Source organism: Leptodactylus fuscus, chromosome 5, assembly GCF_031893055.1.
Source record: "Leptodactylus fuscus isolate aLepFus1 chromosome 5, aLepFus1.hap2, whole genome shotgun sequence".
Classification (NCBI taxonomy): domain Eukaryota; kingdom Metazoa; phylum Chordata; class Amphibia; order Anura; family Leptodactylidae; genus Leptodactylus; species Leptodactylus fuscus.
The window spans coordinates 149399863-149426916 of record NC_134269.1 but is presented as its reverse complement, the minus strand read 5'-3'; the positions used below and the strand labels follow the sequence as shown (position 1 = coordinate 149426916).

Here is a 27054-nt window from a genome sequence, read left to right as displayed (position 1 = left end):
CGGGGCCAGCGAGGCTACAGGAATGCGCGCTCCACGTCTAGTACGCTCGCTCTTCATTGAGAGCTGCGGCCAGCGTCCCGCCCTCGTCCCCGCGCATGCGCCTCAGGCTTTCTCTCTTGACCGCGCCGTGGAATGCAAGCCCTGCTCTCCTAGAGAGACTATCAGTGTGCGCGCAGGGGCGGGAGTGACGGGGGGGGGCCGGGGGAGTGCAGGCAGCGGGGCCGGACCAGCTGAACGGACACAGACCGGAGACGACACAAGTCCATGGAGAGACGCGTCTGCTCCGGGTGCTCACTTCTCTCTCCCACCACCAGCCTCCTCTAACCCCGGGCCGGCTCTCCTCCTGCTCCGGGCGCTCGGACGTGTTGTGCGGATAGGGAGCGGCAAGCGTCGCGGTGACAGCAGCAGTAGCATCCGGGGAGCTTGGAGGAGTAGCCGCCTCTATGATGAAGTTCAAGCCGAACCAGACTCGGACTTATGACCGGGAAGGCTTTAAGAAGCGGGCGGCCTGTCTGTGCTTCAGGAACGAGCGGGAGGATGAGGTGAGACCGGGAGACCCGCCCCCAGCACACCGGCCTGGCATCATCCCCTGGCCGTTTACTCCTCGTCCTGGTGCACTGAAGCCCGGAGGCCGCAGGTCGGGGGGAAGCGCCTGTGTCAGTGTGTCTGGAGCCGGGCACCCACTGACAGAGCCCCCTAAGCCCTTCCAGTATCCACATGTGTCTGCCTGGAGTCCAGCACCCCCTGCTGCTGCGCCGTACTGGGGACTGTCAGTGGGCACTGCATAGACCTAGCAGTGGAGGTGCTTATCTCCGGGCCAGTCTGCTCCTGTCTGCCCTCATCTATTACTGCCATCAGCCTGAGTCATGCTCATACACCAGCACACATCGCCGCTTCTCTACGCCCGGGTCTCTTGTCATTGTTCTAGTGTCTGGGAAATATGGAGGTTTTATAAAGAGACTGAGCGAGGCTGATGTCACAGTGGGGCCCTGTTCACACTTGTGTTCTCTTCTGACGGGGTTGCCTGTGTTTACATCCTGTTGGTGCATGCTCTGGGTATAGGATGGGAGTACATAGTGTGTATATTACATATATATATATATATATATATATATATATATATATATATATATATATAATACACGCCACATGTTAGGCATATGTTACGTGGTGTAGAGCCGTGTGTATTGCACTATTCTGTGAAAAGTTAGAAGTCGATGAACATATCGGTTATAAATCCAGTAAAAACGGAAACCTGACGCTAGTGTGAAAGGGCCCTATACTTACTACATCAAAAAGGGGGTTTGGGCCAAAATGTGATTGCTGTGGGGGACTGACCCCTGACATATGCAGCGATCTTGAGAATAGAGATCCCGAAGTCTGTGTGAACAGAGCAGCAGTATTTTATTTTTTTGTCTTTAATGTCAATGGGATGCGTGGTGATGGCGGTTTATGGGTGCCCTGGCAGTCCTGTAGTAGTGATGACCTCACAGGGGATATGGGTACCCAGGTTTTGGTATTCAGACACTTACAGCAGATGTAGTGCTGTTGGGGGGGACTCTACATTGCAGGTTAGGGGCTCCTACAGTGTTTGTCTCCATAGTCACTTGCACGTTGTTAGTTCTGGATCAGTCCCAGCAGTCAGTGCAGTGACAGATTTCCTGCTCATGTTATAACATTTTAGGTTATTTTCTGCTGCTGTCAATGACAGTTGTTATTGCTGGCCTACTAGAATAGACTGGTTCTCCGGTCGGCTCCTTTCTTTGGTATCTCTGTCATATTATGTCCATTTCTAATCTTCTTGGTTTAGTAGCTGACTCTCATATCACCAGTGTGCAGAGTGATGTGGAATTGAGACCTAGACCATATGTCATAACAGAGTCTTACACCCCCCTTCATGTGTCATAGCTGGTTATCAGGTACAGACACAAGGCCCATGTTATGGAAACTATCCAGAATATAGCAAATATTGTTTTTTCTACGCTTTTACATGGGATCAGATTACTAACTACTGCCTGACTGCAGCTGCTTCACACTTGTGTTTTCTTTGTTTTGATTTCTTTATATTATATAATATGTCCAATTGACCTTTTCCAATGTGAGACCTGTTAACCGTAGCAATTGAAAAAACAAAGATCAGAAATCCAAAACCTTATGAGAAAGTCATATGTGTTGTATGGCTTTGTAGTAAACTGGTATCATGTGCCTCCATAGGCTTATGATTTAGCACAGGGAAAAAGCTGCAACATGTGCCATTCTAAGTCCTATTAGGCTGAGGTCACACATTGCGGCAAATCTGTATTTTTTTGTGTTGCTGCTTTTGAGCCAAAGCCAAGAGTAGTTTTCTAAAGGAAACTCTCATCCTCCCTTCAGCTAAATCCATTCCTGTCTTTGGCTCCAAAAATGCAGTAAAATCTTAAACAATAAACCTACCTTTTCTACAAGGTGTAGCCTCAGCCTACCAGGTGTAGTTTTCCAAAGAAACATAGTGCATGCCGCTCAATAACTGTGCGCAACCCTTAGGCCTTAATCACATTAGTACTTAGTTCTGTCCTGTCTGTTTTCTGTTGTTTTTTAATAGGCAGAATAGTGTGTAATGCATACGTTCTGGGGACCTAGCACTTGCAAGGAATTTGAGACTGTCTTTGGCCTCAGATGCCACTTTAAGGCTGAGGCCCCACATTGCAAAAATGCTGCTTTTTTGCTGAAGATTTTGTTGCATTTTTTTGAGCCAAGAATGGCTACATTAGGAATAGAAAATATATAGGAAGTTCATATACTTCTACCTTCTGTTCAATCCATTCCTGACTTTGGCTAAAAAAAACGCAGCAAAATCTGCAACAAAAAAAGCTGCGTTTTTGCAATGTGGGGCCTCAGCCTAAGTTTAAGGCTAAAGCCCCATGTTGCAGAAACGCAGCTTATTTTATGGGGTTTTTTTTCTGAGCCAAAACCAGGAGTAGATCGAGCAGCAGGGAGAAGTATAAGAACTTCCTATATACTTCCCATTCCTTTTGCAGCCATTCTTGATTTTGTAGCAAAAAAACGCAACAAAATCTGCACCCAAAAAAACCGCGTTTCCGCAATGTGGGGCCTTAGCCTAAGGCCCCACGTTGCTGAAACACAGCTTTTTTTGTTGCGTTTTTTTTTTTTTTAGTCAAAGCCAGGAGTGGATTAACCAAAGGTAAAAGTATAAGAACCTCATACTTATTTATTATTCCTTATGAATAGAGATGAGCGAGTACTATTTGAAACATCCGTTTCGAATAGCACGCACCCATAGGAATGAATGGACGCAGCCGGCACGCAGGGGTTTAGGCTGCCGGCAAAGTCTGCGTGCTGGCCGCTTCCATTCATTCCTATGGGTGCGTCCTATTCGAAACGGATGTTTCAAATAGTACTCGCTCATCTTTACTTTTGAAGTTATTCTTGGCTTTGGCTCAAAAAACAACAAAATATGCAATGTGGCGCCTTAGCCTAAAACGCTAAAACTGAGCCTCTCCAACTTGCCGTGAGTTTGTACAATGGGTTTACACAGGCATGTGGCCTTGCGCTGCAGTTACTGCAATCATTCAATTGCAGAAGCTGCGACCAGATGAAGCAGAATGCTGCTGCTTTTTTCACCAAGTTTTAAAAGGGGGGGAGACACCAGTTACTGCCTGTCATTACATACAATAAGAAGCAGAGTTTGCCTTAAAATCAGCCCCACATAGCGAGCCACAGTCAAACAGCGCTGCTGAAAAGACAGGGACCGAAACTCATTGCGTTCAGTTTTACCCACCACAGAGTTTTTCACAGAAAGTCCACTGAGTTTTCTTCTGCAAACTTTCTCTCTGTCATAGCTATATGGAAACCGCCAGTGTTTCCGTAGGTATAATTGACATGCTTGGATTTAGGGAGCCTTCACACGGAGTGTACGCTCACTCATTCTGAACGTAAACTCGTTCAGAGTGAGCGGCATAAAAAACAGATCCCATTGACTTAAATGGGTGCCAGCATACGCGCGCTCACCATTGAAATCAATGGAGGCTTTTTTACCTATTGCTTTCAATGTGATACGCGCATATGCCGGCACCCATTCAAATCAATGGGATCTGTTTTTTATGCCGCTCACTCTGAACGAGTTTACGTTCAGAATGAGCGGAGCGTAAACTCTGTGTAAAGGCTCCCTTACACTGCAATGTGCGTATGGGGTTAGCAAGAATCCTATCTGTTTTTAAGGTACTGTAATATGCTCCCCCCCCCCCAGTGTTTTTGCCGTGGCCAAAACACTGCATATTCAACATCGGTTCCCAGCCTTATGAGTTTTCTTGCTTTTTGGTAGTTGTAGCCTCATAACAGAAAAAAACGACACATTTTACAGTCCTAGCAAAGCAAATGAGAATGTTTAAATATTGTGTTAATTTTAGCTGCGGAAATGCTGCATTTTCTACCTATAACTTCTATGGGTTGAGGAAAAATGCAGTGTTTCTTTGCATAGAATTGGAAAAAAAAAGCAATGTAAAAACAGGTACAAGTGTTTTTTTTTTTTTTCTGTTTACATTTCTGTAGTGGTTTTTGGTTCCATTTTCACTATATGTAGCCTTTGCTTTTAGGCTAAAGTCAGTGTTTTTTGAGCCGATAACAGAAGTAGATATATCTCGTACACATCCCTGCAAGATATTGCTGCTTTTGTTCCATTTAAAAACATTTTAAAAAAGTGTGTGAAAGGTTAGCGTTTATGCACACAGCAGTATTCGCTACTCATACCAAGGTATGTGTCTTGTGGGATTCTATACACTGACATACAGGCCCAATGTGCAGGAGTCTTTACGTTAAGCAGCAAACTTATTGTTTGAAGTAGGATTTTTTTTTAATTTTTTTTATTATTACTTCTTCTGTATCTGAGAAGAAACTCAGACTTCAGGCAAGGTTGGAGGGTCCATGTGCTGAGACCCATAGTGAAGAGTTGACATTGCAGTGTTCTTGGCCATGGCTTGATGGACAGGCTTTGGTTATGAGATGATTCTCTATATCCTTGACAGGGGGTTAGCTACCATATATTAAATTCTTGATGTTCTTTGTGACTGTTCCATGCGGTTCCAGTTATATACTACACAAACGTTCGGAAAAATCTCCATAGTTGCTGAGGAGCTTTGTCGTAATCATTCAGAGTAGTATGTTTGTATTTTGTTTTTTTTTTTCCCCCTATGTTTTTTACATTTGCACCTGAGCAGGTAAAAAAGATTACATGACGGATCAGTAGAAAGGGAGATACGAATGTTACCACATTGGGGGATATTTAACAACCAATCACTGTACCAAGAAAAAAGTGTGCTTTTGCCATAGTAACCAAACATATTCTACTTTTTCATTCCTGTAGGGTTGGTTTATCTGACGTTTTCTGATGGGCTGCTATGGCAAAAATTATTAGTAAAATTTAATGCACTGCTGCCACTTTGTTTTCTGAAGTTGGGACAAAAATGTTGCAGTTTTTGCCAAAACCTCACAGGAAGCACCCTGAAGAGTCTGTAAACTTGTACACCATTTCCTGTGGATGGAGACATTGGGGGGATTTATCAAGATTGATCTTTCATTCACCTGTTTCATTCACCTCCTTTGCGTTTTGAATGAAAATAGGAGCTGCTGTAGATTTTAACTATATAACATATGCCACTTTCTTGAGTAGGGGTGAGTTCACATCTGCGCCCGTGCAAGCTTTAGCTAATCCAGATGGGTTTCCGTCTTCTGCCTCGAGAAACTGGAAGGGGGACGGAAACCTGGCAGTCACTTTTCAAACCCATTCAAGTGAATAGGTCTGAAAAGTGTCTGCCGTGAGCGTTTTGTACCTGTCTGTGGCGAAACCATCTTTTTTAACCAGACACAAAGTTGGACATGCAGGACTTTGTGTTCGGTTAAAAAAAAAAAAAAAAAAGGGGTTGCCGCGGACAGGTACAAAACGCTCACGGATTATCACTTTTCAGACCTTTTCACTTGAATGAGTTTGAATAGTGACTGCCGGGTTTCCGTCCCCCCTTCCAGTTTCTCGAGGCAGAAGACGGAAACCCATCTGGATTAGCTAAAGCGTGCACGGGCACAGATGTGAACCTACCCTAAGGTGTAACAATTTTTTCAGAGAAGCAAAGTATAGGGAACAGACATCAGTGGTTTTTGGTTCAGAATCAGTCTTGCACCAAAACTTTTAACTTGTCCATGCCAGATAATGTTGATACATTACCCCCATTGTTTGACTAGCTGGCTACTTGAGTAGAAATCAAAAAATCTATTTATGGAGGGCAGGTGATGATTGTTAGAGTTAAGTCCTCCATCTTTGTAACTCTGCAACATACTCTTATGAGGACACTTTAATGTCCCCAACATGATCATCTCATTTGATTGTTGTCCTAAGTGTTTGAGGTTTGTTTGTTGCTATCTTGAAAAGTTGAATGAAAGATGGAACCTTCTTGTCCGGTCTACTCTTTTGCCTATGGAAGTGGTATAAATACCATTTTTAGACCTCAACTGGGATGAAGTACTTTACTATGCTGTTGTGGATGCCTACAATGGTGTAAACTAGTCATACATGCAGCTGATATTGGGCTGTCTGGTGGTTGGTTGGTGGGTTTTTTTTGTGTTTAAGAAGTGATGCTCATGTCACCAATCCCTTACTGCTCTTACTCTAAGGTCACACTAGCGTTTGGCTTTCCATTCTTCAGGCATTTCTTAAGCAGATAAGGGGAGGGAAACCACAAACATAGTTCAAACACTGGTGTGAACCCAGCCTTAGTCACACTTCCCAAGCCTCTGCTTCTCTCTACTTAATGGTCCCCCTTGATGCAGGAAATTACTTCACTTTTTTTCTTTGTTTTACCCCCTCTGATATTAAAAAAAAAAAAATGCCCACCACATCTTTTAATCACGATTTATGTTAAAACATATTTTTTTAAGAATTCTTGGTGAGTTAAAAAAATAAAAATAAACAATTTCTGTGCAACATAATTCTACATAATGTTTTCTATATTAAAAAAAATACTAAAAATCATGTAGTTTTCAGTTTTGAAGACAAATAATATACTGAGACTTCCTTCTGTAGGAGATTTCTTTATGGCACCCCCCTCACCTATCAGCACACTCATGACCACATCTATCATCTATAAGCAGGTAAGGCTGGATTCACACAAACGCTCGCTTTCCATTGGGGGATTCTGGCCCCCATTCCACTTGAATAATGCAGGTAGAAAAGTCCTGCAAGCAGGACATTTGTCTCCATATTTTTCAGGCAGAAATCCAGCGGATCCCATTACAGTCTATGGGGTCCGTGGGTAACCGCTTTGTAAGTGGATTGGGTTTCTGTCTTTCGGGTCCCCAAGTGGGTCCAAAGAATGGAAACCTAATGCAAGTGTGACCTTAGAGTAAGAGTCAGAATCCACCAGTCATAATAGATCCGTTCCCCGATTATCTTTAAAAACTCCCATTTAAGTCAAAAGGGTCTGCTGCAGACCACTGGTGCAAAGTTATCAATCCTTCTTGGCATAAAAGGATGATATTGCGGCGCACATTTGGTGCAAGGACAGCATGCAATTTTCTGGCATGAGTAATAATGGAAATCTACAACAGTTCCCAATTTTGAGGCAGGGGCATTAATCTCTCGTTCCCTTTTCCAGTTGGGTCCTTTATTATAACTTGCATACGATACTCTTGTCTTAATAAATGTGCCATCTTAGCTCATGGTCCATCTGGACAAAGGAAGAAAACAATTTTAGGCTTAGTGGTAAGAATTTGAATTACAAGATTTTTAGGAACAAAAAATGTTTAAAATATGTTTAACATCAAAACCTTATTTAAACATTCGGTGAGGCCGTCTCTGTAATAGTGCACATATGATATGGGTTATGTCTGCAGAAACACCACTCTATGCTAACCCTGTGTGAGCGGTTTCTTGACAGAACTGTGTTGTCATATACAGCACAATATTACGTAAAATTAGAGGAAGTTTGGACAACTATAAATAAGGCTTGCACCACAAAATATGAAAAACAACAACATTAAGCCAGAGCATTAATATGTTGGAAAGTCGATCCTGATAGTAAATGCCTGTACTGTCCATGAAATAACAGTTTTGAGTCATTTTTTCTTATAACTGTGTTGCATCATTCCTTGGTTACGTCTCTTAGAAGCTTAGAATAAGGAATATGCAAATAAGACCTCCCTAACAAAAAAAGACACAAATAAATTGATGACCGAGTGTTACTGTTCACATATTACCTTATTCACATATTGATGTTTTGGTCCATGATTTGTATTCGTTATTGTAAGGTAAAACTAGAGTGGTGGCTACAGATAGGTTAAGTGTAATGTCTTACACTTGTTCTGTGTCTTAGCGCTTGCAATCACTGATGCCACTCACTGGCCAGAACACTGATGTGCGACTGTGACCTCATGCACGTGACCGTGTGCAAGAGCTGGGTGGTTGTACAGCACGATTGGCACATGGGTGATATCTGTGAACCATCCATGCCCTCTACGGACCTATTAAGTTCAGTGACCCAGGCTACAAAACAGAAAGGAGTAGCACCTATCCTGAGGTGTTCTCTGGGCTCACTGCCCCGTACATGGGCCCGTGATAATACAAAAATATCATGGTCTGTGTGCATGAGGCCTAAGATGACTAAGTGCCCCACATTTCATTAGTCCCTGCTCAACCATGGATCTAGACATGTGGTGTGAAGACATAATCTGACATTTTAGATCATTAAGCCCACGGTCATCCCAGGAGATGTAGCTGTAATGTGGGTACATAAATACACTTTATTATACTTGCCTAAAACTAGCCAAAGAGTTGAGAAATAGGCCTGTGTATGCAAGCCAAGTTGTACAAAGCTGTTGCATTAGACGCCATGTCTGGGAGATGTTCTCGGTCAGACGCAGGGCTTCTAAGGAAGAATCACTGAAGCTGTGTTATCCAACCACACAGCAGCAATTGGTGCATTCTCCTGTACACTGCTCTGATGTGTGCGAGACCTTATGCCAGGCCACACACAAGGCTTAGTGCACCAATGTGCTCTGACATGAGGTGTATGCTACTGGCACACCACTTTCTTATAAATCATACAAAATTGTAATTGGACATAAATGCTCCTGTTTCACATATATTGGTAACTGTTCATATTATGGATCATCTATACAATAGTTTTACTTCTAGGCAGGAATTAGAGCTATACAATAGTCCCCATGAAAGAAGACCGCTGTCCTACAGATGGGCACTGATCACATATGAATGTATCTATACCTTAACCACTCTCTATGGACTTAAGACAAAAGAAAGTACCACATGCTATCTGCAAAGTTGCTTCACTTTTTATTTTGGGTGCATTGAAGCAATTAAAAAAAAAAAAAACTAACTTGCTATAGTATAAATTTTGTATGCAAAGAATAAAAATGTTACTTTGCATTGAGTTTTTACGTTGTGGTTAGCTTCTTTAGCAGCCCCTAAAGCTGTTACTTTGTTTTGAAGCTATTACAGTCTGTCCACTACATAGTTTTTATGATAGATTGATGTGGATTGTGCCCCCCCCCCCCCCCACCTGTGCTGGGCTGTTTGTCAGTGTTTCTGTCATCGTAACTCCACTTAGTTGTGGTCTTAGTTGAGGACTGGAGTAGACTGTTCTGATGTACAAGGGGCCCCAGTAGTTGGAGTGTATTGACATATCAGCAAATATAAGTCCACAGCAAGTATCTATAGAAAGAATAATTATTTTTTAGGTTGAGTATGTGTGGCTGAAAGTCATTCCGTAAAATCTTGGCAGAAACCTTGTACATGATACAAAACCGCAAGGCCAGCCCCTTTAGACTGTGTTCACCCTTCCGCTAGTAATTTCTGTTCTGCTTTTTTGGGGCAGTACAGTGACATGACGGCACATGACTAGTAACAATAGGGCCTATAATGGGGGCTGTTGGGTTTTTGACTGGCATTTTGGCTTTTTTTTGATGATAGAGGTTCCTAATGGAGAATACAGCAAGAGACAGTCCACATGTCTTGTTGTTCTTTGGTAGATAGTGTAGTCCTCCAAGAATATTGTACCACAAAACTGTGCACCACAATTGTAAAGGCTACACAATTATGAGAACAGGCCACACCTAGTGAGGAGATCAGTGCATCCCCTGCTCATCCGCAGCTTTTTGTTAGGCCACATGCACACTCAGCCTAATTTTCTGCATCAAAATCTACTTGTGCCACAAATTTTGTTCCTAACTTTACCCTCTTATTAAAGTAGGTGAAAATCCATACAAAGAATTGACATCCTGCAGATTTTAAAATCTATATTTTAAAAAATCCCTACTAAGAAAATCTGAGATCCTTCAATTCTGCCAAATTTCCACAAGTAATCCACAGGGTGCACATGGGGAGAAACTTGTCAATGGTGCATGCATATCCTGAATACATTGACCTCCTCACTGATCATATAGTTGACGGAGCGCTGGAACCGAGCTGTTTCCCTTCTGATAATGTTATGTATAGTAATTCAGGTAATATTGCTGGCCTCTAGCTTTACTACGTAACTTCCTGTTATCCTATTTATGTTTGCACAGAGCTATGTATACTGTCGCTTCATGTCTGAATAAGTAGCATTCAGAGAAACATGTCAGCAGTTCACATAGGCACACTGCTCAATTCAGTGGTTAACTGTGTGAGTGCCAGCCATGTGGCAGAGGCTGTGTCATGGCGGCAGCTTGTGGACACTACACAAATGTTGTTTTGTTAAGACGCTTTTAAAGTTAAATGTAAACTTGCCCTTCATGCTTCACCTCATCACAAAGAAATATTGTAGACGTAGACTTTCTTGTAGGTCCACATGGGTAAACTGCTATTGAATGATTCATTGCCAAAAGGTATTTATTTTTCTTAGTTTACTTTCACAGTACACAGTATATGTTGAAAGTCTACACCCCAACGTATCTGATAGTCAGTGGTGGTCTGTTCTGGCACACAATTAGCGTCCGCTGTTCTGGTCCATCAAAGGACCAGAATATATATATATATATATATATATATATATATATATATATATATACACTCACCGGCCACTTTATTAGGTACACCATGCTAGTAACAGGTTGGACCCCCTTTTGCCTTCAGAACTGCCTCAATTCTTCGTGGCATAGATTCAACAAGGTGCTGGAAGCATTCCTCAGAGATTTTGGTCCATATTGACATGATGGCATCACACAGTTGCCGCAGATTTGTCGGCTGCACATCCATGATGCGAATCTCCCGTTCCACCACATCCCAAAGATGCTCTATTGGATTGAGATCTGGTGACTGTGGAGGCCATTGGAGTACAGTGAACTCATTGTCATGTTCAAGAAACCAGTCTGAGATGATTCCAGCTTTATGACATGGCGCATTATCCTGCTGAAAGTAGCCATCAGATGTTGGGTACATTGTGGTCATAAAGGGATGGACATGGTCAGCAACAATACTCAGGTAGGCTTTGGCGTTGCAACGATGCTCAATTGGTACCAAGGGGCCCAAAGAGTGCCAAGAAAATATTCCCCACACCATGACACCACCACCACCAGCCTGAACCGTTGATACAAGGCAGGATGGATCCATGCTTTCATGTTGTTGACACCAAATTCTGACCCTACCATCCGAATGTCGCAGCAGAAATCGAGACTCATCAGACCAGGCAACGTTTTTCCAATCTTCAATTGTCCAATTTCGATGAGCTTGTGCAAATTGTAGGCTCAGTTTCCTGTTCTTAGCTGAAAGGAGTGGCACCCGGTGTGGTCTTCTGCTGCTGTAGCCCATCTGCCTCAAAGTTCGACGTACTGTGCGTTCAGAGATGCTCTTCTGGCTACCTTGGTTGTAACGGGTGGCTATTTGAGTCACTGTTGCCTTTCTATCAGCTCGAACCAGTCTGGCCATTCTCCTCTGACCTCTGGCATCAACAACGCATTTCCGCCCACAGAACTGCCGCTCACTGGATGTTTTTTCTTTTTCGGACCATTCTCTGTAAACCCTAGAGATGGTTGTGCGTGAAAATCCCAGTAGATCAGCAGTTTCTGAAATACTCAGACCAGCCCTTCTGGCACCAACAACCATGCCACGTTCAAAGGCACTCAAATCACCTTTCTTCCCCATACTGATGCTCAGTTTGAACTGCAGGAGATTGTCTTGACCATGTCTACATGCCTAAATGCACTGAGTTGCCGCCATGTGATTGGCTGATTAGAAATTAAGTGTTAACGAGCAGTTGGACAGGTGTACCTAATAAAGTGGCCGGTGAGTGTGTGTGCATATATATATATATATATATATGCATGCACACTTTTTTTTTTTTTTCCCTCAGTGATCCTTGGTCTTTGAAAAAAATGGACATGTGAATAGCTCCATTCATTGTAATGGGCCGGCCTTCTGTCCACATGGTGTTGTTTTTCACTCAGGGATGTCTCTCCTGTCGTTTTAATGCCGTTTTTTTACACATCACATAATAATTGTGAACACCTTTTGTGTGTTCCTTTATTCTTGTTTTTAGAAAAGTATACATTTCCATATGGTTGTCCCCAGTCGGGCTGTGCCTCACCCCACTCTGACATTGTCCAATCTAGCTGACCATGCCGGACTGAGCAGGAACACCTCTATGACATGGGCTATGGGAAATGCCAGCTGGCACAACACAAGGTGCTCCAAAAGTCTTCTCATGGGGAAGACATATATTTACTAAAGCGGACATGTCAGGATAGGTGACAGATTCACAGCTTTTCTATAAAGGGGGCAGTCAGGTGATTCTCTGCTTTGGGATGGTTGTGGGCAGTGTCACATCCTGATACTTTACTTCAGCAATACTGTCACCTGCTGGCTCTGGTGCACAAGTGCAATTCCCAGTTGCCATGACAGAGTATGTGTATAGCTCAGTACCATTTATTTCTTTAGTCATTAGCTTTACCATCCTGTGCTGCCACTTATTTGTGCCTTTCAGTGTTGTCTGCTTTGCCTACACCCATTCTGGTGACCAGAATACAAGAAGGCTGCAGTGTACCTTTATTGTAGGCACCTGATGCGAGACAGATCAGTATCAGACAGATCAGTTATTCTCCCTCCGAAATCTACAGGAGAGCCCTAGTTTTGCTCATTGTCCTGAGAACATCTATTAAGCCAGTATACTTCAGGGAATTTGACAACATTTGAACTTAAGAAGGGTCTTTACCCCCCTCCCCATGAGCAGCAGGTTGAAGGAACTGTGACTGTGTCAGGTACTTCAGGTATCTCAGTCCATTTTAATGGGACAGAGCTGAATTGCCAGGTACAACCACTGCTAAAATACAATGCTGTGCTTGATGAAACAATGAAGTGGCTCCAGTATGAAGGGTAATGGTGGTGTTGGGATCCAGACCTCCACTAGCTGAGAACTTATATGTAGCTGCTGCTGGGAAGGTTAGACTTGAGGATGCAGCCCCATTGCTACTATTGGTATCCTTAGCCAGAGTGTATATAGCAGTGCTCAGAATGCGAGGCGGCCTCTTTACATTGCCTGGGTCTGAGGCAGTTCTAGTTTTAATCTGGAATGTTAATGGGTTTGTGTGACTGCATAACATGGCCTGATCTCCAGCTCTGCGCAGTGCTGCTGCATAATGTGTGCCTGCTCCTCTGCATCTCATACAAAGTTATTCATGTTATAGACATGTGAAAAATGAATGCACGAGGCAAAATAACTTTTTGTAACCAGCAGAAATGAAAGATTGATGTTTGTAGAGTGTCTTACCCTCCTTATATTCTTCACCTATTTGGGTTTTAATCTATTAGACCCTTTGTTTGCTGTGTAGGGCTTATTCCTACAGTCAAGTGTAATACAGTTCATATTGTGGTCACGACCAGTGGTCTAATAGATCTGTATGAAGCTGCTAGTTTTGGATTTGAGGCTGTAATACAACCTCTATTTATAAGGGTCTACTGGGCCCAAATCGGATTTTAATATTGATGACCTTTCTGCACAATAGGTCACCAGTATATGATGGGCAAGTATTTGGAGCGGCACTACAGTTCACCGCTATGCAGTGGGCAGACTCCTGCGGCACTACATATGGGGTTTGTCCTCTAATTGTTTCATACACCAAGGTTGCTGGAACAGATTACTTGTGCAGGTTCCAGTTGTCAGACCTTGACAGATCTCATACTGATGACCTGTTCAGTGGAAAATTCAATTTGGGGATTAGAAACCCCCTTTAATTGTGCAATGTGAATAACCCTCTCAAAGATGTACCTGTTCTCTGTTTTTAAAGGGTCATCATTTGGGGAAAAGGAAATGTGTATCCATTGTAATCTGAATGAAAATGTTTGTTTTACAAGCTTACAGCTATGGTCTGACTATTAGCAAACAGTTTTATCATCAGTTTACTATAAGCGAGCAGCACTGCGACTGTATTGGAGGTGGATCTGTAGTCTCCTATTACTGACTGCTGCTTCACCTCTTGTTTCATTGCTTTACACAGATTTATCATTTGTGGCACCCCTGCATTGGCATGTTCTGTGGAATCTTCATCACTTACCAGACACAGCACGGTCCATGGATGTTGTACCTGGTACTGAAGTTTGCTGTAGACCTGTCTCAAAGCTACAAGCAGTGACTGACCTTCACAGATCCAGTATTGCTGGCCTGTCCTAAAGCTAGACCATCAATCATGAAGACCCCTCAAAAACCCCTTTAAGGCTGGGGCTCCATGTGGCATAAACTTTGTTGTAAAATAAAATATGCACAGTGGACATGCTGTGCTTTCCAAAATCATTATAGCTTTGGAAATTGCAGAATGTCAACTATAACTACGTAAACGCCGGCGGTTTCCCTACAGGTATAATTGAAGCAGAAAGTCTGCAGAGGAAAACTCTGTGCAAAGTGCTGTGGGAAGAACCACGATGCGTTTCCACTGCGTTTTTCCCTGTCGTGTTTCTTTGCTGAGGGACACCACTTGGGGCCTTAACCTTAAGGTGGTCTATGCAACTCTTCCTGTTTTACTGCTGTGGTTGACTTGTTCCATAGTTTATCAAAGGGCAGATAAACTTGTTAGACTTAGACTAGTACATAACATTCTGAATTGTCAAGGGTCAACTCACATGTGACAGATTTGTTGCAGGAAAGTTTTGTAACATTTAATAACCCCATTCTGAAAAGTAGAGCTAATTTTCAGTTGCAGAAATTTCTGTAATGAATGTGTTAAGTGTTATTGTATCCTAAGATTGTCTTATTAGGGCTAGTTCACATGGGCACAGAGGGGGCGGATTATGGCACATAATCCACGTCATAATCCGCCCCCTCACAATGGTGGCATATGGAGATCACCAGGCTACTTTTTTCCGTGAGCAGCATGTTGCTGCTTACGGGAAAACAAAGCGAGTTGCCCTTTCTTCAGGCGGATTCCGCAGCTCGTTGAGTCCTGACAGCAACCTCCAGAGTAGGCCCATTCATTTGAGCCTACTCTGGAAGGGGAAGCTGCGACAGTCATGAAAGGCGGATTTTGGCCCGAGAGTGACACAGCTCCCCACGTCACTCTCGGTTCTAAAATCCGCCCTTCCGGTCCCCATGTGAACTAACCCTTACTGTTCTTTAACCCAGTAAAAGAGGATCTTTCATGTCCTCGGGCACATGAATTCAGCGGACTGTCGGCTTTCCCCTTATGTACCACAGGGCTGGAGATGTCCTTAGGCGTTCCTGACGGTCTAGCTGGGCTGTGAGGAATGTGCCCCCGCCTCCCCGACTGTACTCGTCCATAGACTTGTTTTGGGCAGCGCTCCTCACAGCTTAGCTTCATCACTGGGTGGTAAGGAACACCCCCTGTGTCAGGAGGGGCGTTCCTCACAGCCCAGATAGACTGTCAGGAACTCCCTTCTAATAGTGGGCTGAGATTTTTGCCTTTATAACGGCCAGGTTATCTCCAGCCCCGGGGCACATAACGGAAAAGCCGACAGCGTGCTGAATTCAGCACATTGTCTGCTTTCTAGTGGTATATAAAACCACATGTGACCAAGGAAATGAAAAGTCCACTTTGAAGGGATGTAACCTATACCAAATACTCATTAGTCTATAGGAATTGACAGTGAATATGCAATAAAATCCACATGTTAATACCATGGATTTTGCAGTTTCAGAACAGCAGATTTGCAGCTGTGTGTGGTGGAAAAATTCTGCCTTCTCCCCATGAGAAGTGGCCACCTCTCCTTTACCAGCAATGGATACTTGCTATGTCTATATTACATTTTGTTGTGATGTGAGCAAGACAAAACTTCAGCTACTGATCTGTCGGTACATTGTTCATTGTAGGATAAAATGCATTGATTCTTAACACCGGGAAATGAAATAGCATCACTTCATGCCATTAAGGCATAATGTATCATGTAAAAGTGTACACAGAAGCCTTCAGATCTACATGGACTGCAAATCAGGTGAGCAGAGCAAATCTGTATTGCAGTCAGTGTGGCACTACCCTGTATGGAAATTTAAGGCAGAGGCCCACAAATTATCTCCCTACTATGCAGATCCTGTATAGATCTGCGTATGAGCCCTGAGGGTATGCGCACATAGTGTCAGAGGCTGACCCTGTGCTGCAGATCTTCTTCAGTAAATGGTGCTCATCAGCTTGATGCTACCTGCCATGGTTTCTGCGCCATTTATGACTTGAATATTTTTCCCCACAGTGTGGGATAGAAAGAGGACCTTTACAGGCGCCATTCCACTGATTCTGATGAAGTTGGAATTTTTTCTCTAGCCCCCACCATTTCCAAGCAATCAATGCTGTTAGTTTTGGTGCCTGATATGCTATTTAGGCTCTGTACTGTCAGGAGGGTAGTGTCTGGTAGGAACAGACAAGGGGTTTAATTCTGAGCTCTAACACTAGCTGCTTCTTATTGGAGCTCTAAATCACACCCCTTGTCTGATACCACCCTTCTGACATTACAGAGCGTAAATAGCACAGCGAGCACCAAAACTAACAGCGCTTGTTGCTCTAGAATGATGGGGGAGGGGGGGGCTAGAGACAAAACTGTGCTGGAATCGGTAGAGTAGCTATTAACAATTGCTAAGAACTAGAATTGGTAGAGGTGACGAAAGGTCTTCATTCAAGAGGACCTTTCACATCCTTTGGCACCTGTGGTTTTATATACCGCTGGAAAGCTGACAGTGTGCTAAATTCAGTGCACTGTTAGCTTTTACAGGAACACGCCTGGGTGCTGGAGAGATCGGTGGTGTTAGTTTAGCCGGCACCAATATCCTTTCACCGTCAGGTGGGTGGACCTTAATGTTCAGTGCCATTGCTGGGTGCTGAGGAACCCCAACCCCCCCCCCCCCCCCCCGACAGTACAGAGCTATGGAAGAGTACTGTTGGAGGGGGCGTTCCTTACCGCCCAGCGATGACGCTAGATGGTAAAGACCACCCTTCTGACAGTGGGGAGATATTGGTGCTAACGACACTTGTATCTCCTGCACTCGGGCGCACATCAGGAAAGCTGACAGTGCACAGAATTCAGCACGCTGTTCTCTTTCTAGCTGTCTAGCTGCCAGAAGACGTGTAAGGTCCTCTTTAATTCAAGAGGGCACATCAAAAAATGCTGCACAAACATGCCCTTAATGCAGTCTTATGGCTATTACAGCATATAACTCTTCTGATATTTTATTGTAAGATGTAGTGTTCTCAATCATTTCCCATTGCATTGTATGTCTCTGTTGCATATATAATTTTTATTCTGTATATCTCTATTACATGGATGTGTTCATTCCCAGCTTTGAATATTTTTCCATTGTGTAAAATCCCTTGTATTAAAGATTAACTGAAGCTGCCGGCACTTGCACATTTTATGCATTCCATGCTGTCATGAGTGACTCGGTAGGGCAGGCTTATCTTGATTTGGCTTGAGATTCGGGTTCAAGGCTCAGAATTGTGTAGCATGTAAATGATTGATCTAAGAGCAGCATTCGACATCACTCCATTAGCAGCCTTATCCATAATGGTTTCCTCCGTGTGCTCTGTTGAAATGCTGTTGTATAAAGTTAATGTGTCCTTTATTCTGTCAGCACAGAGACCAGGGAACACAGTTTAGGAGGAGAAAGGTTTGAAGTTTGCAGCCTTTCATTTCAATAGGCAACATGGATAGTTTTTCCTGGCTCATTAAAAAAATATATATACCGTATTTTTCGGACTATAAGACGCACTTTTTTTCCCCCAAATTTGGGGGGAAAAGAAGGGTGCGTCTTATAGTCCGAATGTGGCGCCTGGCACCCGCTGTAATAGAGAGGCGGATGCCAGCAAGGGATAGACGCCGGGGCCTGAGACATCGCTGCGCTCCTCTGCCCTGCATGAAGCCAGCAGGGGCGATGCTATTCCGCTCCTCCGTCCCCCCGCCGCTGGCTTCATGCAGGGCAGAGGAGCGTAGCGATGTCTCAGGGCCCGGCACCTGTGCCAGCGTCTATCCGTCCCCGGCATCCGCCTCTCTAGTACATCGGATGCCGGGTCAGTATCGGTGGCCCCGTCTCCCCCGGGGCCGGTCCCCACCGGCCCCGTACCTGTGAAGTTGCAGGCCGGCTCCTGCGCGGCGATATCGCAGGAGCCGACCTGTTCGGGTGACAGCCGGGAGCCTAATGAGGCTCCCCGGCCTGTCACTGCTGTATTAGTATCGCGGCTGGGTCTATGACCAGCCATAATACTAATAGACAGAATGTCCCATAGAGTGCAATAACTAAAAAGTACAGCTGGCCCCGCAAAAAAAACACTCTATGCATCCCCGTACAGCTGCAGGGTCACCTGTCAATGTGGCCTTGCAGCTGTTGCAAAACTACAACTCCCATATATTAAATATTTTACCATTTTTTGCTTCAAAATTTTTTTTTCCCTATTTTCCTCCTCTAAAACCTAGGTGCGTCTTATAGTCCGAAAAATACGGTGTTTAAGACATGGCATTTTCTAAGGATTGTTATTTAGCTTCACAAAACTTCTGAATTGCTTATTTTCCAATTTTTACTTACTAATGTACTCCACCCCCACCCCCCTTCATTCTTAGGTTTGTAGAGCACAGCAGTCTTGTTCCTCTGCCTCTACGACTCTGTTATGTGACAGACTCTGCTTTCAAAATGATACCTAGAGTAGAATGGGCTCAGTCACATGACTGTCACCGTGAGAGGCAAAGGAATCCTACTCCCCAGCATAACCTAAAATCATGCTTGATGCATTTCGATATGTATTTTCTCTTTTGCTGTTTCTACTACCCTTAGACATAAGACAGCTTCAAGTTTCCCTCCATGAGAACCTAGCCTTACACACTCCTGCAACCATTTCATACTTCTCCCTCGATTTCTTCTAACTATATGCATATTCTTAAGGAATTTCTTAGAAACATGACTCTGTAATTATATGTTTAAAATATTGGTGAAAATTAGTTTGTTTTTTTCCTTTAAAATATTATGTCATGTGCTACTTTAAAGGTGCTTTGCTATGAAACCTCCTCCAGTTCATTACATTCTGGCACAGTTGGAAATTTCTCTCTAGACCCCATTATTTCCGGGTAATTATTGCTGCTCTTTTCCTCATTATGATACTGTCAGGTGGGTGGTCCTGAAACACTAGCACCACCCACCTGGCAGTAATTTAATAATTATGTTGATACTGCTGTAACCAGAGTCATTGCTTGGGAATGGTGTAAAAAAATTCCAACTGTGGTAGAATCATTGAAGAGGATGGCTATTGAATGTTGCTTTTTTTTTTTTTTTTTTTCCTTAGGAAATGACATCCTGTACGTTTGTCATTGATTTGCCAATAATGTTTTTGTGTTTTGTTTTTATGGCCACTTTTTTTTTTTCTTTTTTTCTAGCAGGTAATGAGTTTATGGTGATACTGTATTTATATATCAGTAGTTTTTATTATACTTAATCTGTTACTAAATAAAACATCATTATATGAAAATAAACTAGCTAGGGAGCGCACCGTATTCTTGCATCCATTATTTTATTTACCGTATATACTCGAGTATAAGCCGAATTTTTCAGCACAGTTTTTGAGGAAGTGTCTTAATGGATTTGCTTTCAGTTTCACTTTGGTAAAGTATAGTGTATTCCAATGCAAATGTATCACAATGTACTATAGTAGCAATTGTGTTTACCCAGTGCCTTAGTACGGGACCAATTACAAATGTTTAAAAAAAAAAAAAAAAATTAACAAAAATAATAAAACATAACCATGTTTGCTATTTGTCCGTAACAAGCCATACCATAAAAATAGAACATTTTGTCCTGCACATAAAATAATAAACAGAATTGCTGATGACTGGTCACATTGCCCTAAAATATTTGTGTGCATATAAATTTTCAAAATGTCATATAAAACCCAAAATCGTACCAATAGAAACGACAGCTGATCCTGCGAGGGGTAAAAATGATCAGGAAGCCACAAATGTTTCCCAAAATGGAGCAATAGAAAATGACAACTCATTGTGCAGAAAACAAGCCTTCATATGTCCCAAATCGCATTGTGATAATGCAATCTGTGCTTTATAGTCCCCTATTGTCTGAATTCCACATGCCAACACACTTATTCAGTGAAGCCAGAGTGTATGTGCAGGATCTTTGATGCATGCGCAGTGAATAGGAGGGTGTCCATCTCTAACTTCATTGAAGAACATCACATGCATCTGGTGTACTAGAGAGGAGTATGAGAGAAACCTCTCCAGGTACCTATAAAGTGGTTTTTTTTTTTTGTTTTTTTTTTTTTTTTTAAGGGCACAAATTTCATTATAAGAGGGCGACTTGGGATGATGGGAAGCACAATCTTCTTATCTGTGTGTCATGTGTAGGGGATGTATCATTTATTTTCCATCTACTAGGGAAAACCAGCAATTAGAATCTGAGCCCACAGAAGCAAAATGTGGAACACAAGACATAAAATGGTATTTTAAAGGGGTATTCCCATAACTCTTGTTCTGAAGGCTCTGTACTCTCTTCACTTCCTGGATTTCTCGCACATTGGTGGGCGGGGTTTCACTTGCTCTGCCATCTGCTATGATCCACAATATGACGCTGATGTGGAAAGTGATGTAGCAGAGCTGGCTTAGATTGCGCATTGCATTACATGCAGAGGTAACGGACTCCTTATCTCAGCCCTTATCAGCCAAATTCAATTAAACCGACTGATAAGTGGCAAAGCTGAAGATAGACAGCACAGTAATCCTGGAGCTCTCACCTCCCCCCTCCCCTATATGAGGAGCTCCATTGCTTGTCAGCCCCTCTCTCACCCCCTCAGAGCAGGCATAAGCAGGCAGTTAGGTCTCTTGACAAATGAGCAGATAATCGCAAGGGCCAGTGTCAACAATGAAGTGAATAAAGTAATATAGCGGCCAAACAAAGCAAAAGTCTTCTATCCACATAAACTAGCAGTATAGATAGGATCCTTGTTATGGGACAACCCCTTTAATGTTAACACACAACATTTAGACTTCCGCATCCGTTAGACTCTTAATGTCAGTATTTCTTATAATAATGGAAAAGCTCTAATGGCATAAGTTGATAGATTTCTAGATGTATTTTCCCATTCATATACATTGATATATACCAATTGATTTTTGTGTGTGCAATATCTAATATATCTGTCTATGGGGTTCTTTGGGGGGGGGGGGGGGGAATGCCCTATTTTAGTCAGTTTGTGGAACAAAACAGATGCTCTGAAAATTGCATTTATCCTGTCATGTAATCTTTTCAGTGAGGATACGTTCACATCTGCATCTGTTCACATCAGACAGTGCATTTATAGAACGGGGTAAGAGTTGCAACTGGAGGCTGAGGGGGCCTAGAGGCCTCATTACAGCATAAAGAGACATCAGTATTATGCATAGCACATGGGAAGTGGGTTCACTGTTAAAGATTTTGCATCAGGGCTCAGGAACTTCTAGGTATGTGTAAAGCCTGCAACCCATTTTTTTTTTTTTTAGGTCTGTCATTGCCTGTGGAAAATAAAAACCCTGCCCCATTGTAGTCAGTGGAATACAACACCACACATGTGATTAGGCCCAGCTTAAAGTTTATACTGCTACTGACATTTGTTACTCTAGGTTCAAACCTGCGCTTGGGTTTCCGTGCTTTGGTGCTTACAGGACTTTACTCCACGCTTTTTTTTCAAGCAGATTTGCGAACAGAATCGCCAGACGAAAACCAAGCGCTGGTGTAAACCCAGCCTTAAGTTGTTAGAGGTGAAAGCAGTCTTTAATGGGTAAACTATTTCATGTGATTAGACTGAAGAGATGTCTATCTGCATCAGTGAAGATTTACAATGTTGTTCCAATCTTAGATACTCTTGGTCAGCAGCAGTCGATACCCGGATCAATGGATTGTTCCAGGTGGAGGAATGGAGCCTGAGGAGGAGCCCGGTGGAGCAGCAGTGAGAGAAGTGTATGAAGAGGTATAATAAAAAGTGTTCTTATCTTCGCATCACTCTTTATTGACTTGGGCGTTGTTATTCACGTGATATAACTTTTTGTTTTTTCTTTGGCCGCCAAGATACTATAGGAGCAATTGGCTCCATTGAGTTAGCATTGCTTAGATAAAGAGTTTGTTGACCCTTTCCGCAATAATAAATGGAGAGAAACATTACAACAGCAATAGAGATGGAGATCTGTGTTTCCTAGTGTAGTAAACTCTGCATCCTCCACAAGCTTGACCTTGATCAGATTGCTGGTTTTTAACCTTGTAGTGTTTAGAATTAGATAAGCAAATACTGAAACTGCTGATAAATCAGTTGGCTATTAACCTAAGAAAAAGCAGCCTATTGTGTTTCCATTTGACAGCATTCCACCAAAACAAGGCCTTCACCTCTTAAGAGACTGCAAAACAAACAGCTTGGATGCCCTATCCTGCACTTGTGATCTAGGGAGCAGTTATTTGTTGTGGCTGTGACCTAGTGCAAATGCAAGCGGGAACTGCTAGTATTCAGAAGAGAGCTTGGGGTATGGGCTGGAATTATATTGCAGTGTTTATGGCAGTTTGGAGTGCAAACACAGGAGTAAATACAAATAATCTAAAAAACCCACAAAATGGTATAAAGCTGTATGTGTAATTCCAACCTTTAAGAGTAATATCTGCAGAGTGCTGTAAAATCAAGAAGCCTCCACAATGTGACTTCAGTCTAAAGTAGAATGATTTAATGGAGCTCATTTTCACAATATTTTCTGTGTTTGAATTACAGCATCACTATTTTCTATGGTATTAAAGGGAGCCTACATCTCCTCCTGCAATCACCATGTTACAGAGCACATTGCACTGATAAACCACATACTTTTATGTCACTTTTGTAAATCTGTACAAAAACAACTTTGAAGTTGTATGTAAATGTGACAGTTGCTGCAATGGGGGGGGGGGAGACTTAAGCCTACTGGAGCGTTGCAATAAGAGTTGATCCATCCTGATATCGCACCTACTTAAGCAGCACAAGCAAAGGCCCACCCCTAGTGCACCAGCTTCATTTGCATTGCTGTTTTTCTTTAAAAAAAAAAAGTGAGATTCATAACAAAGATGTCATTTATCACTGTAATGTCATGGTGACAATTGGAAATGCTTGGGGGTGGAGGGAAGTGTTAGACTCCTATTAAGGAACTATAGCATACAAGGCACCTTGGAAACTTGTCTTGATAAGGCGAATGACCCTAATAGCTACATTTTATTAATGGAAACTTACCTGGAATTACACTTTGGGATAAAAAGAAGTTTTAGACATACAGTGCAATTCTTGTGTATTTTTAAGGATATTTTTGTTTTTTTACCCAGGCTGGTGTAAAGGGGAAGTTGGGAAGACTCCTGGGAATATTTGAGGTGAGTGATCTTTAATAATAATTTTTATGGACTTCAAACGATGGTTCCCATTCTATTAGAAAGCTGAATAAAGGGTTTTTATATGTATTGTGGTGTTTTGGTTTTTTTTTTGTTTATATATTTTCCATGTTCGCTGTATTTAATAAAATCTTAAATTGTGCTATTAACCACTAAGCCAAGTTATGTTCCTTCATATCCTGTAGGCAATTTTTTTTTCTGGTAACTAGTTAGAATGTACAGTATATGTAGATAAGACACAGAATCCACCAGTCACAATATCAGCACTTATGCGCCTCTCCTCTGTACAATGACCCCTGCACAGGTCACTGAGCATGCCTACAAAACTCTTCCTTAGAAGCCAGTAGCTTCTGCTAAAGACTATTGTATCTGTGACCCATGGTCTATCTCCAGGAAACAGTAATTGACATATTATTTTAGACTTAGTTGCAACTTAAGTCAGAATGTTATTTTGGCACATTTAAGCGGTCCTCCTTTTTGTGAGAAGCCACACCCACATGTCTAGTAAGTTGGAAACATTTTAGCTTAAACTAGATACACCTGAGATGCACCATATCTATACCAGAGTTTGTATCCACAACAGTAAATCGAAGCCAGTATGTTTGATACAAACTGGATTTTAGCAACCGGCCGTTTTGTTTTGACATTTCTTTTACCATCTATTTTATCACACTGAAGATTTTTTTCTTCTTCTTCCCTTTTAAGCAGAATCAAGATAGAAAGCATAGGACTTATGTGTATGTGCTCACTGTCACTGAGGTTCTAGAAGACTGGGAAGATTCTGTGAACATAGGTAAGTTGTCACTTTGCTAACTTTGGCTGTGTTGCCAAGTTCCCGTTTTGGGGTTGCTGGTTTTCTAGCAGTAACATTTACTTTGGCTAATGCCACACAACATGTCCATTACCTACATCATCTTAGTAAATGATTGAAGTGGGAATGACTGGTCCATCTGACCAAGATACTTTTGAGACCAAAAGTTTATAGACTCGCACACTTTGGTTAAACTCATGTATACTCAGTTTTCTGCTACTATATAAATTTAATTTAACCATTTAATTTCTCTTTGCAAAGTCAGCTGAATTTTAAACAATTAGCTATTTATTTCATATGCAAACTTTGTTGAAAGATTAATGACTATCTAGGCATACCCTAGGAGATTTGTCTGCTTAACTTGACTAGTTAATAATAGTTTAATAATACTTAGTATGCAGTGCTGTACTTGTGTTAACTTTTTTTTGGTTTGGAATGTTAGTAACTGTATCAATCTACATCATAAATATCAGAACTTTTTGGGTATGAACATCTGAAAGAAAAATGTGCAAAACTGTATATGTAAAAACTAATTAGCATTGTATTAGTGCTAAGACTCCCTGGGGTTCCAAAAAAAAAAAAAATTAAATCACCCCTACCCCTTTTCTTAGATTTAAAAAAAAAAAAAAAAGTCAAGAGTAACTTTTTTTTCAATGTTTCGCTTTCTATAAAAATGTAAATAAAAAGCGATCAAGCCATCCAACATTCCCCAAAATGGTGTAAATGAAAGGTACATCTGGCACCATAAATAAATAAATGAAGGCCCTGTACATGAAAATATAAAAAAAAAAAAAGTTACGGTTGTAGAAATATGGCAGCAATTGTTTTTGGATTTTTTTTATTTTTTAATTTTTTTCTTCTTCAGGGGTTACTATGTAAACACACTCATGTGGCTCTAAATGGAAAAATAAAAAAGTTATGGCTTTTTGAAGGAGACGAGTAATAAATGCAAATTGGAAAGGGGTTTTCCAATAACAGGCAGGGAACGTTCATGGCCGGGACCATTTGATCCACATTCTGTTTAAAGTGAACGGAAAGTGTTTTAAAAGTTTTAGCTTTTACGAAGAGTAGACTAGCGCTTCATTGACAAGGATTCAGAGCTGACATTACCGAGCATTCACTGCCGGTGTAGCACCTCTAACATGGGAGAATCGACAGTTTGGAGAATCAGAGTTCTGTAGCGTCTTGCCTTTGACATGGGGAAAACTAAAGCTGTCCATTCACATTAGATCAGTGTGCCATCCAAAACCGCCAGTTATGATTCGGGGGAGATGAGGCCTTATGGAGTTGGGTAGTGACTTTCTACACTCTTTCCATTTAATACACATGCACCGCTCAGCATTGGATTGGACGCTGAAATGTATAACTCAATACTTTTGCCGTCTCATTTCAGGGAGGAAGAGGGAGTGGTTTAAAGTTGAAGATGCCCTGAAAGTCCTGCAGTGCCACAAGCCTGTTCATGCAGAATATTTGGAAAAACTGAAATTGGGATGCTCCCCAACTAATGGAAATTCTGTAGGCCCACCGTTATCGGACAACAGTTCTTTATATGTAACCTCTGCACAGACTTCTGGCTTGCCATCAACAGTGAGATAAACTCTGCACTTTACAAGGCAACTTGCTAAATCGGTGGGAAGAATGGCCTTTTGTGTTCTCATGCGGACATCCTAATATTTAGACCTGGATTCTCTTGCAAAATGTGCTAAAACCATTTTGGTTTCTTTTCTTTTTTTTTTTTCTTTTTTTAACTGTGTAAAATATCATTCAGCAGATAAAAGCCATAGGAATGTTTTGTTTTTACTTTTTTTTTTTTTTTTTTTTGGTAGATGCCTTACATGGCCATTTTTTCTGGTCTTATGTTTAACTACATGATTCTCAATATGGCTTCTGTGCCGCACTATGGCATTCTTTTCCTACTGCTTTCTTTCTGTAAGGGCTTTAACTACCGCTGGATGCGAGATGGGCCTTTTGTGTACTATGTTAAAGGTTCAATACCAAATGAGCAGTCCTGCAGAGTAAAACTAGATTAGTCTCTATTTGGTCTCTTCAGCTTTAAAGAGGGCTGCTACTACATTACTGGCTACTCCACACTGCAAAAGACTGGTTGAATTTCCTTTTTCTTTTCCATGTGAAGTGGTAGGTCACTGGAAGGCAAATGATGTATATATCGGTTTGTGTGGGATTGAGATTCATCCTTCAAGCCTCGAGCCCCTACATTTAAAGAGGGTCTGTGACCACTCCTGATGTGTCTGTTTTGATAAATAGTTACATTGTCCTTATGTTTTTTCATAACTCTGCTTTGTGCCATTCCTGTTATTTCTCCTACAAATTTATGAATAAAGAGACAACTGGGCATTACCATTCAACTTGATGTGGCCCTACACCGAACGTACTGATTGGACACTGTCAGACTCT

At 42.1% G+C, this 27054-nt stretch overlaps 1 protein-coding gene across 1 annotated transcript; it reads left to right on the top strand.

Moving 5' to 3' along the window:
• The first annotated feature begins 197 nt into the window (after positions 1-197).
• Positions 198-26439, top strand: NUDT4 (nudix hydrolase 4). The gene is made up of 5 exons (XM_075274470.1): positions 198-542; positions 22294-22404; positions 23766-23810; positions 24537-24621; positions 26033-26439. The coding sequence occupies exons 1-5, from the start codon at positions 444-446 to the stop codon at positions 26233-26235; spliced, it is 543 nt and encodes a 180-aa protein (XP_075130571.1). The 5' UTR covers positions 198-443; the 3' UTR covers positions 26236-26439.
• Positions 26440-27054: the final 615 nt, after the last annotated feature.

What these genes read in the sequence shown, in the direction of transcription:
- NUDT4 (XM_075274470.1), top strand. Translation starts at nt 444, where the DNA reads ATGATGAAGTTCAAGCCGAACCAGACTCGGACTTATGACCGGGAAGGC. An exon ending in TGAGAGAAGTGTATGAAGAG is followed by an intron (nt 22,405 to 23,765) that starts GTATAATAAAAA and finishes TTTTTTACCCAG; the next exon opens with GCTGGTGTAAAGGGGAAGTT. An exon ending in GGAAGATTCTGTGAACATAG is followed by an intron (nt 24,622 to 26,032) that starts GTAAGTTGTCAC and finishes GTCTCATTTCAG; the next exon opens with GGAGGAAGAGGGAGTGGTTT.